The sequence below is a fragment of the Triturus cristatus genome, chromosome 8 (genome assembly GCF_964204655.1).
Source record: "Triturus cristatus chromosome 8, aTriCri1.1, whole genome shotgun sequence".
NCBI lineage: Eukaryota > Metazoa > Chordata > Amphibia > Caudata > Salamandridae > Triturus > Triturus cristatus.
Window position 1 is genome coordinate 930,283,547 of NC_140591.1, and position 17,731 is coordinate 930,301,277.

At 45.6% G+C, this 17,731-nt stretch overlaps 1 protein-coding gene across 14 annotated transcripts in view; it reads left to right on the forward strand.

The window, feature by feature from the left end:
• DMD (dystrophin) overlaps window positions 1-17,731 on the forward strand; it is a 7,596,173-nt gene that overhangs the window by 3,023,608 nt on the left and 4,554,834 nt on the right. For all 14 annotated transcript variants that reach the window (XM_085622447.1, XM_085622454.1, XM_085622449.1 and 11 more), the window contains one exon: window positions 14,717-14,887. In XM_085622447.1, the coding sequence (XP_085478573.1) occupies window positions 14,717-14,887 (171 nt within the window). The remainder of the gene's footprint in view (window positions 1-14,716; window positions 14,888-17,731) is intronic.

Genomic DNA, 17,731 nt, shown 5'->3' on the forward strand with positions numbered 1-17,731 from the left:
TTGACCTTAGCCCTCGCCCGGGGATCCCTATACAGGAGTCCCACCCAGTTCTGGAACTTGGGACCTATACCAAATTTAACCAAGGTGGCCTCCAGGAAGGGCCAGTGGACCGCATCAAATGCCTTTTCCACGTCCAAGGACAGGAGCAGATCTGGGGTGCTGTGGTCCTGAACCTCCATTAGCCAGTTATGGGTCCTTCGCAGACTCCATCAGGTCGCCTGACCGGGTAGAAAACCTGTTTGGTCCTGATGTACTAGAGTAGTGATTACTTGACGGAGCCTCATGGCAAGGATAATAGCCGGTATTTTGAGTAGGGATATTGGGCGATATGATGCACATTGAGTCGGGGGCTTCCCCTGCTTATGAATAGGGATAATGGAGGCCATGCGCAGGTCCAGGGGCAGGATTCCCTCTTGGGACGCATCTTGGAAGAGATTCAGCAGGTGGGGCCAAAGACATCTGCGCACTTCTTATAAAGTTCCGCAGGTAGTCCGTTGGGACCCGGGGTCTTCCTGGGATGTAGTTGGGTTACAGCCAGTTTAATTTTGCCCACCGTTATATCTGAATCTAGCACCTCCCTATCACCCTCATCTAGTAGTGAGGAATGAATGTCCACCAGGTATTCTGTTATGGCCGAGAACGTACTCAGGGTCCGGGCCTCATAGAAGTTTTGATAGTAGGACGCAAAAGTCTGCACTATCTGCTTATCTCGCGTCCATGTTATCCCCTGGGGGTCCACTATACTCGCCTTGACCGGCCTCCACCTCCCTACAGCTAAGCCATGCCAGGAGCCTGCCCGACTTGTCTCCCACATCATACAGCCTATGCAGGGTCACCTGGGCCTGTGCCTTAGCCGCCTGCGTGGCCAGAGCCCTGTATTGATGCTGTACGTCCGCTAGCTGTCGTAGGACTTGAGGGTCTCTCTGCATGGTGTTCCATCTTTCTAGGGTAAGAATCTGGGCCTCCAGTGTGGTGAGTTCTTTCTGAGCCTTCCTCTTTTCCCAGGCTATCCGGTTTTGAGCCCTATCTTTTAGAACTGTTTTATACGCTTCCCATATCACCACTCCCGACTGCACCGAACCCAGATTTTCAGCAAAAAAGACTTTTGTGTCAGCTCAGATGCCCTGGAGCTTAGTCTGTAGGTCCCATGCCGACAATCTTCGGGCGCTCTCACCCACTTGAACATATAGGTGCGAGTGGTCAGAAAAACCCCTGGCCATGTATTCCGCCTCATAAATTTCCTGTATTGCACCGTTCGGGAGGAATACATAGTCTAGTCTCGAGTAGACCCTATGGGCCCCAGAGTAGTACGAGTATTGTCGTTCCCCCGGATTCAAGTGTTGCCACACATCCACCAGACCCAGTGTGTCAATTGTGTAACAGGGGACGGATGGACATGCTCTCCCGAATGATCTACGGGGACATGCATCACGTCGTTAAAGTCACCCCCAATTATGTGTGTCGAGCCCGGTGTCTCCAGCAGTATGTCCGTTAACTTGTTTAGTGTCCTGGTCTGCAGTTTCGGCGGGGCATAGATTGACAGGATGGTAACATTCCTTCTTCCCCATGACCCTGTCTCTCCTTCCTAGGTTCCTCGGGGATCTATCCACGTATGCTTCACACTGAAGGGAGGCGTCTTTTTAATCAGGATGGCGGCAACTCCGGAGCCGGAGGTGTGCCCCGCATGTGCCAGGACGGTGTATGCCCCTGTGCTAGGAACCCATGTTTCGTGCCTTTAAGATGTGTTTCCTGTAACAGCACCACATCCGTGTGGGTGCGTTTTATGAAAGACGACACCAACCCTCTTTTAATTTTGTCCCCAAGGCAATTAACATTCAAGGTTAGAGCTGTGAAGGGGCTATCCTCCGAACCCATCATAGCAGACTGTAGTGTACTGGTGGGACATTTTTATATATGCGGTAAAATGACGCCCTGTACTCGGAATTTGGTTGATTGTGTATACTCTGCGAACTGTGTGGCTATACCTCAACATAAACATAATAAACCATAACAACAGTACAAACGGTTGAAACCCCTTGCCATCCCCCGGCCCCCCCCATTTCCACATCCTCTGCCACAATCATACGCCCGAGATTGTGCATAAGGGTGGTAGAGGTCTGTCGCCTGCCCCAGCCCCAAACTTATACTACAAGTTCAAACTCCTGCAGCACCACAAATGACCCCAAGAAAGCAACCAACTGAAGGAAAGAAAAAGACAAGGCAAAGAATAAGGACAGAAGATCCCGGAAGAGGGGAGGGGAAGACAGAACAGGGATAAGAGAACTGGAAAAGAGAAGGAAAAGGGCAGTCCAATGCCCATGTATGTGGCCTCTCCTGGCCTTTCGCCTGCGTTGGAATGGAGCTCTTCAGCTGCTCTGCAGGTCGAGTGGATGGTGCATCGGGGGAAGGCGTCCAACACCAAACTCCACCATTGTATTCTGTTCCCACGGCAAGTCTCGAAGGCTCGTATTCAGGAGTGCTACTCAGGGGCTTCTCACTGCGATGCAAGAGTTTCTGTTACTACGTTTTGCTCCATTGCCACTATTTCAGCAACCAAAGGATGTTGAGAGGGCTTTTCTTCTCCCTCGTCTCCGGACGTGCTGTCCCTAGTGTCTGTCTCAGTGAAGGGTTCACGACGGCTAGGGAGGCGGATGGTGCGCAAACCTGTCGACAAGTTTGGAGTCTAGCGAACATCCACTTCGCCATCGGACCCGTCCACTACCCCGCATAGCATACGGCGTTGCCCCTGCAAACATTCTCTCCGGTTTCCCCGGGATCTAAGCGTCCTCTGAAATCCAGGGAGTTTAGGGTCTTTCCTTGCCGATGTCTGACTTTGGCGAGACGGGGCTTCCATCTGTTTCAGGACAGGCCGCTCCTCGATCCAATGCCATGCTTCCTCTGGTGTTTGGAAGACGTGGGTCTTTCCCATGAATAGTACCTTAAATTTTTTGGGGAATAGAAGCATATATTGAATTTTGTGATCCCTGAGTTTCGCCTTCACGTAATCAAAGGTGCGCCTTTGTTTTTGAACCTCTCTGCTGTAATCAGGGAAAATCATTATACGTGTGTCTTCATGTCTTATATCCCCAAGTTTCCTTGCCTCTCGGAGGATTGTGTCCCTGTCTAGGAAGTTCAGAAAGCAGACTATGATGGGGCGCGGTTGCGCACACGGGGGAGGCCGTGCCATCAGCTTCCTGTGTGCCCTTTCTATGATGAAACAGGCAGGTTTATCTGCCGGGAAGGTGCGCTGGAGCCAAGAGTAGAGGAAGTCCGATGTAATTGTCACTTCAATGCCTTCTCTAAATCCCACAAAGCGCAGGTTGTTACGTCTCGCCCTGTTATCTGCATCGTCTACGCACCACTGGAGGTCTTTGTTCGAAGCCTGAAGATCTGCCATCCCTTTGCGAAGATCCTGAAGCAAATCCTCTGCCTCACCCAGCCTGGTTTCTGATTCCGTGACTCTGGTTGCCAGGTTGCGTAGATCCTGCCTCAAAAGCGTCACCTCCGTGCCCACTTCTCCTATTTTCCCTTCCAGTGCCGTCCTGGAGGACAGGATCACCTGAAAAAGAGTGTCCGTGTTGGTGCGGCTGGTTGGTTGGTCCTCCAAGGGGGGAGTGATTACTTTTGTGTAGCGGACCATTTTCCCCTGGCGCGGTGGTTTCGGGTCTTTGTCCTTGCCCATGATCGGGAATGCAGTGATGGTCCACGAGAAGAGCAATGGCAAGGCTGGGTCCAGTCACTCAAGCGGCAGGGGGGGTCTCCTCACACTCCCCTGGTGGGCAACCACCCAGCGTGTCTCTGGACAGCAGGGCGCCGCATCCCCCCTACTTCTTTCAGTCCCGGCCCCGTCAAGGCAGCAGAAGCCCCTTCAGCACGTCCAGGGATCCCGGACCCCCAGCCGAGGGAGAAGGCAGGGGGCGATCCAACCCACCACCACAGAGGGAATAGAGGGGTCGGTGCAGTCAGAGCCGTCCAGGCCCAGCGGGGGTCTCAGCACCGTCCACCCGTGACTGAAGGGTTGCGGGAAGTGGGGCTTACTTCTTCAGTGCGCTGCATCCATGGCCAGATCGTTCTAGCCCACCACCGCTTAGGCAATGCGGGGCGGTCAATCGCCTGCACACGTAGGCCTTGGGGCCTCACCGGGCCCCACTGGTGCTATTTTCAGGCCCCAATCCTCCACACTGTGCTCCACTGGGCTGCCGGTCCCGCCGGGGTGCGGGAGCCCACTTGTCCAAGGCCCGGCCCAGCCCCAGCTCCACCTGGGAGGGGGTAAGGGCGCATCCAGCAAGCGCAGGGGATCCAACTGTAGCAGCTGCGGCCGCCCGGGACTCCTAGGCCGTCCGTCACACAGGGCTGGTCCGCGGATCACCTTTTCCCTCCGCAGTGGCCCTCAGGCAATACCTTCAGTGCCCCGTGACCACCCGGCTCACCTGAGGCTTCAGTTCAGGGCACCGTCCATCTGCCCCTGTGAGTGACTCCAGCCCTCACTACTGCGGGCACGTCTCTCTGTTTGAGCCGGCTACAGGGAGCCTCACACCCAGGGCATGCCTTGATCTCGCAGGGCTGAGCAGGTGCCAGTCCGGAGAAGCATCTGCGCAGCACCCCCGGGCCCCACTGCAGTGGATCAGAGGTCAATAATCCTCACGATTGCCCCTCAGAGAGATCCTTGCCCCAGGGGTGCGCCTCAGGCCCACAGGGTCCGCCGAGCCGTCTTAGCTCCGAGCAGGCACCCTTTTGATGAGGCGTCTGTGGAGTCTTTCAGGGCCAGCAGTGGCGGTGCAGAGGCCAATCGTCCTCCCGATTGCCCTCACTTGTGTGGCCGGGGTGAAAGCGTCCCCTAAAGAGCAGGTGCAATTATTGTCCGAGCCTTCGGACTGCCGGATTAGTAGTCGGTTGGGGTTTTCAGCCAGAGCTCGGCAAAAGCACGTTCTAAGCAGCCGTGGTGTTGGCCACATCCCCTTTTTTTGTTTGTTTTGCATTTGTTGACCTTAGTGGGAAGGTTTTGCACAGATGTGAGTCCTGTGATCGATACGCCACAAGATTTAAGCTAAGCTATTTTATGAGGAGTGCTACCCCAAAACCGGTCCCAGGATGCTTGTTTCTGGTCTAGGGAGGACTTGGCCTGGCAGTTCGTGGTGGACTGTCCCCATGGGGCGCAGGGTCAAGACTGATTTGCATATTGCTGGGTCTTAACTGGAAAGGCATGGTGTGCAAAAAACACAATGAAATTAACACAGATCTGTGACTGGGGGTGAATGTTTGATTCGTTTAGCAATCCGTCCATCATTTTTTTTTTTTGCATTGAGACTATAGTTGGCAGAATCCAAAGTACACTCCTTCTTATATACTGGAAAAATCTAAACCGCTGCCCATGATTTAGGACTACTTAGCCCATTTACAATGGCATTAAACACCCCTGTAAAATAGGGCTCCAGATATCACTTTCTGATAGGAACAAGTCCCCAGGTATTTTATCAATACCGGGAGCTCTATGGGGTACAATCTTTCTAATAGCCTATTCCACCTCCAAACATATTATCGGTTGGAAACTCCTCTTGCTCCTCTCCAGCTCAAAATGACAAGGAATCGTTAATATTTCCAACGTTTCCTCACCGGGCATTATTTTGGTATAGGTTGAAAAAAAATTGCTTTTCAGGTCTCTGCTGCAACATTGTTATCTATCTTGGTGATTAACTCCCTGTTATCTATTGCTATTAGGGTCCAAAAGTGGGTTTGATTGTTGTCCAAGAGCCCACAATTTTGGTTGTCCCAATCCCTTTTTGCCTTGACAAGTGCAGTTTATAGGCAGCTCTCCTGACTAGCATCTCACCATTCACGTTGCTCTTGATGGAACTAATAAAAGCTTGTTTGGTCAAACTATACTGTTGACTGAATCATGATGGTACATAGTCCTTGGTTTCTCACTTCTTTATGAAATTCCTTATTTAAACTCTCAAAAATTGCATTGTGCACTTCTCCAACCTTTGAAAGAACAGTCTACTGGCTTAAAACCAGGTCGAGATTGCAAAGCCACCCCAAGGTCTGTTCCACCTTATATATAGACCTCATTGACATTTTGGATTGAGCCAGTGCACTCTAATGGATTCTGCTCTTATTATGGGTTGGATGACACCTGCCATCCAACAATTGAACATGTACTGTCTGCCTAGGAAATGCGGGAAATTTCTATCTCTAGTGAGTTGTGATCACTATCATGCCTAAGCATCCCAACAAAGTCTGATAGACAGGGCTAGAACTTAACATCTATCTACTAGAAAGTAATCAATTAAACTAGTGCTATGCGTTCTATTAAAAGTAGGCTTTCCATCTCTGTCCGACTTCGTCTTCCCATTGTATGTGTGAATACTATGGGTCAGTAAAAAAGTGTTTAATTGACCACTTCTTAATAGGACAAATGTGAAGGCTGGGGATTACCCAAATACTGTCCTTTTCCAACAGTGGGACGTGACTAGCTAAGTCAAGAGGCTCAAACTGGCAAGTAAAATCACCTCCCACAGTCTAAACAATATCTGGATGAAGTCCAGCCATATGACAGGCTAACAAATCAATAGTTATAGATTCCTGTCGATTTGGTGAGAGTCTTAGGTAAATATTATAGAAACTAATTGCATATCCTGTCAAGAATTTAACAGTTACACATAGAATCTCATCCGTTATTGTTTCAGACCCCCACCATTAAACAACTCATACGCAACCCAATCCATGTCATCAATCCCCCAGAGGGCCCACCCTGACATGTGACCTCGCCTCAACACTAAATGAGGCAAAGCCAGCATGGTTAACTTTTTGACTGTGCCAGCTTTCTTGAGAAAGGCAAATGTCAAATTAATTTATATACATTCCTCAATCTTGGTTATCCAGCTTGGAACCTAGCCCTGCGATATTCCATGAGACTACCCTTATTTTTTTATTTGATCCCAAGATTGGGTACAGGCTTTGGAGGGTCTATGCTACTAAATGGTTCCATACTGCCCCTTCTCGCTAAATCAATTCTCATAGCTACTATTATGGGATCATCCAAATTATCACTTCCAAGATTAACACTGGAAGGTGGTAGTCTCCCAGTGATTAAGTCAGTACTCTCCTTCTTCCCAGTTACCTTGTCTATGAAGGGTATTAGTTATCCTGTGGATACATCACACAGCAGGGACACTAAAGAACCAGGAATTGTATTTGCTGAGGGGTCAGGATGGATCGAATTGGTATTTTGCATATTTAGGTTATCAAAGCATTCAAAAGCTTCCGTCAGATTATACACCCTACTGGATCCCAATTTGGGTCTATCATAGTGGAGGTAGACACTTGACTCATTATGTCAATCTACATGATCCAAGGGCCCAAACCTGTTATATACCAACACATTATATCCAACTATCTGAGGCTGTTTTGTACAAAATGGAGAGGGATATGACTCGAGTTATTATAATTCATCAGGATTTGACAGTACCTCGGTCCAATTCCTCAGGGAGATTTTTTAAAATACCCCAATGGTAGAAGAGTCAGCCCTGAGTCCTTCATTTGCCCTGAACCAACATCAAACCGCAATTTATGGACAACTGCTAGCTCTCTAAAATTTACAATTCACGCAATCCCCAGGTCGATACTTCTGCCCCCTCAAAATCCACCCCTCTTGCTGGGTAAACAAAATATTTGCCATCGTAGTCGGATAGTTCCTGTTCTTTCCCAGCCAGTTTAGGCACTTATTGCCCAGTTCCGCTTGTGTCTCCGTCTGACCGTCTCTTAGCTCTGGAACCCCGTCAAAACAGCCACATAGGGACTGGCCTCCGGAGGCAGATTGATCGCCAGAAGATTCTTAGATCCATGGGAGCATAGTACAACTTCTTCATTTCTAGCAGGGAAATTTCGAGTTTCAGGAACATCCTGACTGTCAAAGCACCTCAGGTCTGCATCCTTTTTCTTGTCAATGCCTTGAGATCTGCCCGGTTCACCGTTAGTATTCCGAGAGCTTGTGGTTTTTGCCATGCCTGTACTTGTGGAAGGCTCTGAATAGACTGGCTTGGCACTTGGATGCGGTTGTTCAGGAAGTGGACCAAATTTTAAGATTAGATTCACACTGGTTTCTATCTCAGTTAATCTCTCTAATAATGGAGAAAGTTCTAATCGTAAAATAATTTTAAATTCATTTATCAGAGCGCCCATAAAATCTTCCAACAAGCTAGGTTTTTGTGCATCAGGACTTTCCTCGATATTTTCACCTTTATTTTATGGCCTTTTGGGGCAGACAAAAAAACAATAGGGCCCCCACAGGTGTTCACTTTATTCCTAACAACCCGCTTAGTTTTCTTCCCTTATTGATGTATTTCCTCTGGGGTTTCCTCACGAGATGGACCAGCAACAAGTGTAACCACCAGAGACATATCTTTAAAGTTATAATCAACATCGGACTGTGCTATGGGTGGAGCTTCAGCTACATACACAAATGTAGAAAGGAGGGAAGGAGCAATGTTCTGAGAAAGTTCTCCTCTTCCTCCTAAGGAAAGTCTCCTTTCCGTCAGTTCTTTCCCAGTGCCTATAACCCCAATAGTATTTTATACCATTTTATTAATTGTAGTGACCTTTGCTGGAGGTGGGGTTAATTGAGCCCCACATGCATTTGCGTTTTCCCATACTGGATTCTGCTTAAATTGACCAGTTGTAATCTGGATATAAATTGGTTAAAGTACTCACCCAGGCAAGCTGAAGAGCAAGTAGATGTAACTATCAAAGGGGGTGGCCCAGCCCAGACTGGCCCTGACAGGCGTAGACGGACCCGGTCTTCCCCAGGTCTTCGCCTGGGTATGCCTGGGTATGCGCCCGGGTGCATCCTGTCCGCATCCCACAGTACAGGACTGGAAAGAGCTCTTGTAGTGCATCACCTCCACCTGCAGCAAAGAGGTCTGGGAGATGTAGTCCTTCCCTAAGACTGATGCAAGGACTGTTTCTTCAGTCAGGGAATGCACTGTCAAACATCAGCACTGCGGGACCAGAAAACGCTCTTGTAGTGCTTCACCTCCCCTCTGTGCCCACCTTGCAGCAAAGAGGTCTGAGGGATGTAGCCACACCCCAGACCAATGCAGGTAACGTCTCAGTGGGCAGGGAAAGAAAAACAAAACATCTTCATGATCACCAAAGAGAACTCTGCTCAATACTGAATGCCTAGAGGCAAACTGAGCTTTGCAAAAGCAACTGTGGCAATATTTGGAACCAAGCTACTTGCGATGAGAATGTCCTTGTTTGAAATAGAGAAATATACATGCTTACTCACATGGCAGCGTTGCATCGACAGCAAATGGAAAAAATCATGCATTCCAAGGATTCCGATGGTGTCTGTATTTAGATGCAGTGGGCTCACTAAATAAACAAAGTGATTTGGACACATCTATTTCATAAACGATTTAGGGTTCCTACCTAAACCCTTCATATTTGGAAAGGCAGAAAGTTTGCCCACAAGTATCTCCAAACCGACATGGATTTAGCTGATTCCCTCACATGTCAATTACAGTGTCACCAAACTAGGTTTAACTCTAACAAAAGGATTTTCCAGAAAAAGAAAGAAAGTAAGAAATTTAACCACCTGTAAAGTTTTGCGAAGGTGAAAACATAGCCTTTTCATGCAGTTGAAAACGTGCCACATTCTCAAAACTTTGTTAACAGAACTGCGCCATCTTATTCCTCCTCAACCTTCATAGCTCTCCAGGGCCTAATGGACATGCCTTCTCTCCATACACTTCTCTTTCAAACTCACCTTTGCTCTTTCTATTTCCCCACAGAAACCTCTACTCCATTTTATTTTTGTGGGACGTGTTTCCACTCCTCTTCTTTGCACCACAGCATTTGTTCTCGACTACCAGTCCTCTTTCCACATTCTTCCTCACCTCCATAACTTTGCCCCTCTCTGCTTCTCTGAACAGCCTCTTTGTCGGGTTCTACATCAAACATGGGTTGTGGTGGACTTTAAAAAACAGGCTAATAAGACCTATTACTTTCTTGTCCTTAAACGTTTTATTATTTGCTTTTAAATTTAATATTTCCTCCTGTTCCTATTTTTTTAAAGAATTGTCCTAAATCCTTCATGTTTTTTAAAGATCCCTTGCATTTAATACCAGTAGGGCACACTTTTCAGTGTAAGATTTCTCTCTGAAGGAGGTGATGCAATCAGTTACCGAACCAGGATGGAATGGGTTAAATGCCAGATATTATTTTTAGAAAAACAATCCTTATGTATAATGGAGTCCTCAATAGAATCGATTGATGTCAAAACTACAACTTCTTAGATATACTTAGAGAGTAAATGCATGAAGAAAAGCCTAAGGTGGGTAAGGCTGTCCAAAATTTGGAAAACGTATGTCAAATTTTCAGTAATCGTTGATACGCTCTCTAATGTTCGCAAATCGCAAGAATTGAAGCTGCGTGTGCCAAGTCTTTTCCTATTGATATTAAGCAATACTAATCCCTGAATAGGATCTGCATGTTAAACTGGTTATATTATTCGCAGGAAACTTGGTCAGATACTCTGAGTAGGACCTCTGTATATGCTTACAAAAATCTGTTGCCAAAATGAAATGTGTTTTAAATTGAGGAGATGAAAATTAATTCTTGTATTACATTTTTAAACTTACTGTTTTAAAGTGTTGCTGTATGCATGCTATTATGATTCTCTGTTTTTTTTTTTTTTATACATGTGTCTTTTATGGCCAAATTGGCCGAAATAAAGAAATAAATAAATAAACTGGTTATATTTCTTGTGAAAACAAAAAATAAATACTCTGTACAATGAGAGAGGAAGAACTTTTTGGGTTAAGGAGTCATGGGAAATCCAGGGGACCCTGGAAAAACGTGTAGTTGCCGCCAGATCTGTCATCGATCTTAAATATTTCTGTTTTGTTCACAAATGTAATGTAAATAGAAAAAATTTCTAAAAAGTTATTTCTATCTCCTCGTCTCATAATATGAATGTTCAAATGTATTAAGAGAATATGTACAGTGAGGTAACTAATATTCAGATTACCCAGTTAGCCACTGACTCACTTGTATTTGTCAAAGCTAGTTCCTTACTTTTTCCCTAAGGAAATATAGAAACGGTGGGTTCAAGATATACATTACTTTTGTGTTGGTGTTATTATTGTTACTAATGGAGTGGATTACCTCATTCCTGAAATGGTCACATTGTAAGGACCTAACTGAGAAAACCCATTATTTGATTAATAAAAATGCCATATTAGAATACGTAGTAGCCACCATGTCAAATAAGAGAGAGGGGGAGAATGAGGAGTCTTTCCTTATTTAGATGCAGTTACTGTCCATTCAAAAGCATTCTTTTTCATTAAAGGGCAAAAAGAAGTGCAGTAATAGTGTGAATTTAAGAATAGTAAATAATGCTTACAATATGTTTTGAGAGAGGAGTTGGCCTAACGGCTAGGGCGCTCGACCTCGGACCTGGGGACTGGGTTCGAGTCTCGGTAATGACGCTGAACATCCTGTGAATCTGGGCAAATCACTTAATCTCCCCGTGCCTAACAAAGAATGAATGTGTGTTCTAATGTAATGTAACTGGTGCTATGTAAAGCGCTCTGATACCTGATTGGATTCGGGTCAAGTTCGCGCTATATAAAACTCAGCAAAAAAAAAAAAAAAAAAATATATATATATATATATATATATATATATATATAGTCGACAACTTTGTTGGTGTTTGGTGCTGAATGCACAAAGCGGCGCCCCCTTGCCCAAGATAATGTTCCTGGTATCTAGGAGAGAGCAGCAGCAGTTTGCTGCTGATTTGGATGGCGACAGGCGTTTGTTTGCTGCCATGGTCCCTGCGGCAGTGGATGAGCGGACTCACAGGCTGGCTAAAAGCTGGGGCATTACTTAATGTACGGACCGGTCACTGTACCAAAGTCCGCGGTGTGGGATTGCTGACATGCACTACTACTTTTGGGGACCCTTACAGACTGCAGGACTTCATTTACCAGCATCCTTGGCGTTTACTGCTCACAGTGATTGAAGAACAAGGTCTGTGATTGGACACTTGAGTACCAATAGGAACACCACGAGCAGTATGTAAAGTCCCTGCACATTGCAACTAATTTTTAAAACACAATGCTGGCAATGATGAAGGCATTCGCCGAAACGCGTCTGCCAGGTGTTTTAAGCTTGAATCTCTCTGTTTGGTGGCAATTAAACCTACCTGATCCGTCCAAAAGCATGTGTCGGACCCGTTTTTTGGCAAAGAGGCGGGTGTGGTGGTGGATATGTACGCAGCTGTCGACGCTGCTTGACCGGCACGCCTCTCGATCTGGTGCTCCGCTTCAAGTCGACAACTTTGTTGGTGTTTGGTGCTGAATGCACAAAGCGGCGCCCCCTTGCCCAAGATAATGTTCCTGGTATCGAGGAGAGAGCAGCAGCAGTTTGCTGCTGATTTGAATGGCGACAGGCGTTTGTTTGCTGCCATGGTCCCTGCGGCAGTGGATGAGCGGACTCACAGGCTGGCTAAAAGCTGGGGCATTACTTAATGTACGGACCGGTCACTGTACCAAAGTCCGCGGTGTGGGATTGCTGACATGCACTACTACTTTTGGGGACCCTTACAGACTGCAGGACTTCATTTACCAGCATCCTTTGCGTTTACTGCTCACAGTGATTGAAGAACAAGGGCTGTGATTGGACACTTGAGTACCAATAGGAACACCACGAGCAGTATGTAAAGTCCCTGCACATTGCAACTAATTTCAAAAGCATGTGTCGGACCCGTTTTTTGGCAAAGAGGCGGGTGTGGTGGTGGATATATATATATATATATATATATATATATATATTCACTTAAAAAACCATAGGTTTCACACATGTTATAGTTAGGTGGATATTTCACTCATAAAAAACCAATGAAATTCCCCTGTTATAGTTAGTTCAGATAACTATAACTCGCGCGCCCGCAATCCACTGCTCATGACGTCACATATTACATCACTCATGACATGGTCAGTGGCATCACTCATGACATCACTGATGACATCATCCTTGTGATAGAGTGGCGGTCGCGCGAGTTATAGTTATCTGAACTAACTATAACGGGGGAATTTCATTGGTTTTTTACGAGTGAAATATCCACCTAACTATAACATGTGTGAAACCTATGGTTTTTTAAGTGAATTTGCAAGGTTTTTTAAATGCTAATTCCTAACTATAACGTGTGTGAAACCTATGGTTTTTTCAGTGAATTTGTACGGTTTTTTAAATGCTAATTTATTTATGTATTATTATTTTTTTTATATATTTATTTTACAATAAACTACGTATTAAATGTTTTTAAATTTTTTTTTCACCGTGCACGCACCCCCGCAATTTTTTTAAAAAAAATGTAAACATTTTTTTTGGGGGGGGGGGGGTTTCACCGTGCGTGCACGGTGCGCGCACCCCCGCGATTTAAAAAATAAAAAAATAAAAAGTCTGCCTTCGGGGTCCTTCAGGGACCCCCTGACAAAGGCTAGGGGGTCAGGAACTCTCTACCCTGCCCCCTTTTCACTTTCGCCACCTTCCTTTTTCACTCTCGCACTGAAAACAAACAAAATGGCGGCCGACACTTCCTGATTTCGACCGATTCGAACGTTGACTAACATGTAACCACCAATCAGAATTACGCTCGCGCACGTTAGGGTGCTCGCACGGTGCGCGCACCCTGCGCGCGTATAGATATTGATATGCTTTTAAATGCTATTTTCTCAGGAAATACTGAACAGATTTACACCAGACCTGCAAAAGGCACTTCCTTGACCTTATGGCTACCTCTCTGCCAAATTTCAAGTAATTCTGTTCAGCCGTTCGGGCTGTAGCTGTGTCTAAATGTCCTATGGAAAAATGCATGGGGAAAACGCGTTTTGGGACCCCCCTTTTTTCTCGGCCCCCGCTTGACGAATCACCCCGAGACTTTCAGGGTAGGAGCTGAACGGAGCGCCCCATTAGTTTTGAAAATTTCGCGAGGATTCGTCAACCGGCAGCAAAGTTATTCAAAATAGAATTTTGAGATTTCCTATGGAAACACGGTCCTAACTATAACTATCTACTGCCAGTAGATAATATATATATATATATATATATATATATGTGGCCATATCGTGCATGTTCACTTATGCTCACTATACCTGCCAGCTGTACACCTCTGCATGCAATTATGATTGTATGACTCATGACGCAAAGAAGATATGATTTTCAACAAAGATGGACATTTATTTGAGAATGCAATTAAGAGGTCAGTGAATGAAATCGACAATTAAAATAATAAATTGTCAGCATTGCACACACAAAATGAGTAAGTCCTAGATTTCGACAATGAATTAAAGAGAAAGTTGACACTAGATTCGCTTCCTGGTCTGTCAGAGGACGGCCTGTGATTTCAGTTATGCGAACATATTTGTATTTAAGAGCCGCAGTCTCCCAGACAAGCGAGCTTTGCCTGAGGGCCATCCGTCCACTGTTTCCTGAGAGTGATATTTCACAATTGAAACATTGTGGTTTCTCGCAGCACACAGCTGAGCTAGAAGATGTCACCTCGTGTGACTTTTGACATTTAAAGGGAGTGCATTCTGCTGGTTCGCTAAACCCCTTGTTTTCGATTCATTAGTAAGACTCGCTTCTTTCGCTGGCCTCGGTCAGAAACAGTTCTGTGCCGTTTAACCCCTGCTTTGCCTTTCTTTGCCAGGCCCATGCTAAGAAAGCTGCCCTGAAGGGCAGTCTGGAGAAGACTGTCCGCCTACGGAAGGACCTCTCCGAGATGCAGGAATGGATCACGCAAGCGGAGGAGGAATTCCTGGAAAGGGACTTCGAGTACAAAAGTCCAGAAGAACTGCAAAAAGCAGTTGAGGAGCTCAAGGTAATGCTGAGGCACACTGTCATTGATTCATTCGTGTTCCGTTTTGGATCTGAAAGCATTTCACCCTCGGTTTTGGCATTTGTGTGACCATTTTTTTCTTACTGCAGCTGTGTATGTGATCTTCTTGATTGAAACCTGTAAATTGATGTTAATGTTGTGTAAACACAAATAATGAACGGATTATGTTCTTTCATTGTCTGCTCAGTTTGACTAATGAGAGACCAGAGCTTAAGCCTTGTACAGGGCTTCGACAGGCAGCGGAAATATTTGCTGGCTTCAATGTTAAAGCCTTCCTTCTGCTTCCACAGTATGGAAAGGTTGGTCATTCTCCCTTGCACACTGGATAAAGGGTGAGCAGTGCAGGAGCAAGAACCGTTCCTTCCTCACTGGTAGCGGTCCCACGCCAGAGGCCTGAGTGAGCGGCCACTTAAGTTACAAGCAGGTGTCTGTGAAGGACTCATAACCAGTGGCGGCTTCGCCCCACTCCTTTTTAGCAGTGAAATAAAGAGAAGAAGATGTTTTAATAAGTCGCGTTGATCATTTTATTTTCTCCTACTTCTGCAGCTTTGCGTGAGGGGACAGGGGAGGAGTGGTAGCACCCTCCTAAGTGCGCAATGACTGCTTGGCTGGCCCTCTCGGGCTCTCCAAAACAGTCTTGCGCACTTTGCTTGTTCTCCATGCAGGCTGCCTTACAGCCTGCATGGAGAACATGCCCTGGCCCCCAGTCAGCATCTGAGAGCCAAAACACAGCGCTCAGACCAATCACAGCACTGCTAAGACAGCGTTGTGATTGGCAGACTGGTGGCCTGGGTGTGCTTCCTGTTGTTCAGGTCAGCATGGAACGACTAAGGAGGAGAGACACAGCGAGGAAGCAGCTAGAAGGTATGTTTTGAATTTTATTTTTTGCTGCCGCTTCCCCCGAGTCCTTGCCCCAGCCCCCCTACCTCCGATCAGTGCTGGCCGCCACTGATCATAAAACTGGAGGAGTTGTTGCAATTTTTCACACCAAAATGTTCTCTGCGCAGCGCATTTTGTAGCTAGAACATTGTGCCCCCTATTGATCAAAGGGCGTAGTTCCAATCAAAGAGTTTATTCCTAGCATAGTGTCCTATAAACTATGGGAGCCTCTACGTCACGTAGAATCAGGAACTTCAGAATCTACTACACAACTAAACGGTCTCTTTCTCCGGATTAGATTTCTTGAGATGCTGGGCACCTTACATTTGTTTGAAGAATAGATGAACAATGGGAAAGCGCTGTGATTGTCCTACTGGGCCCAGTTCTGTTTCTTAACCATTTAAAATAGATATTGTCTGTTGCTCAGGTATATGCATCGGTTACTAATCATATAAAGGCCAACTACCGCCGCTAAGATTTAACCGTGCCTTGCATGTTTCTAAACAAAAACAGTTGTATATATATTTTTCTTCTTAGCAAAAGAGTGAAAATCCAGATGTAAACTTCTGAAAGAATTTGCAAAGTTTTCCCGTTTTTCCTTCACACACGCGTATAGGGGCATATTTAGAAGGAAATTGCAATGCAAGGTGCTGCAGCATATTTTGCATTGCCACGCTGACCATTTCCAAAACACAGGGATGCACCATCTTTACAATAATACGGCACACCCCACTTTTTTCCCTAGTGGAGGCATTAAAAATAGCTGCCTAGCACCAACACAGACACCCTTGCGCCATAGTGCAAGGGTGCCTGTCCTGCAGGGAATGATTGTTTATGTGAAGTAGAGGAGACCTTCCTGCACATGAGCGATCATTAATGGCATTTTGCTCTTTCTATGTGTGCTGCAAAATGCAACACACACACAAAAAAGCAAAAGGAGGAGAAATAAAAGTATTTATTCTTGTTGCACCATTCTAATGCCTGCTATTGCATGGCGTTAGTTTTTGGTGCTGCCTCGGAGTTACAGATTCTTGTAAATCTGGGGCAGCATCAAAAAGCAATGGGTGTTGTGGTAGAATGCCCACAGCAACACCCATTGCACGCCCCTTTCACACAGATACCTGCGTGAAAGGGTTGCATATTTAAAAAGCGCCATTAAGCCACAAAAACGGCTTAATGCTACTTTGTAAATATGGTGCAGAGCATTGTGCCACAAGACTGTCTGTATAAGTGGCGTTCCGGCAGTGCAATTCTCTTGTAAATATGCCTCATAGTCTTTTGTTTACACGGTGAACTAATGTTTTTACCAATAGAAAGCAGCCAAGCTGAACATGACTGGTGGAGTTTGATTTATGCTACCTGTTTAATTTAGTAGTGTCACAGTTTAATGCTGGAAAATATATGCAGAAATTGCCCTCTTTTGTTCACATATTGCTCAGCTTTTCTATGCTCAACGACTTTGAAGAAGAGAAGGCGACTGACTGTTTTGTCCAAACTGTGTCTTATTCAGAAACATTTTTATTAAAAAAAACTATTCAAAGTAAATTCTCACAAAGGTCAAAATGGCACACCTATATTCCAAAATAAAAAACTTTGTGAACTACTCAAGTTTCCAATAGGACTTCACAATGGTTACGAAAAAGCACTTTGCACTCCCCTAATTTTATGCCATCAAAAATTATTCGCTAGGAAAAAAACTTTTTTTTTTTTTAGAGTCAATACTTTTTCAGATACATGGTAATAAAAAGCCATGCTAAAGTACATCTAGCAAAGAAACGTTTTGGTATTACTTCAAAATATGGGATTCGAGAACGAAGTTCAAGGTTTATTTTGGATGGTTCATTCAACCCAACTGAGACATGACCTTATTAGCTTAAAACTCAAAGTAGTTGAGTTACTACATTTTGAGATCTTTGTAGTTTTAACTCGGTTGTTAACCACTCGCCT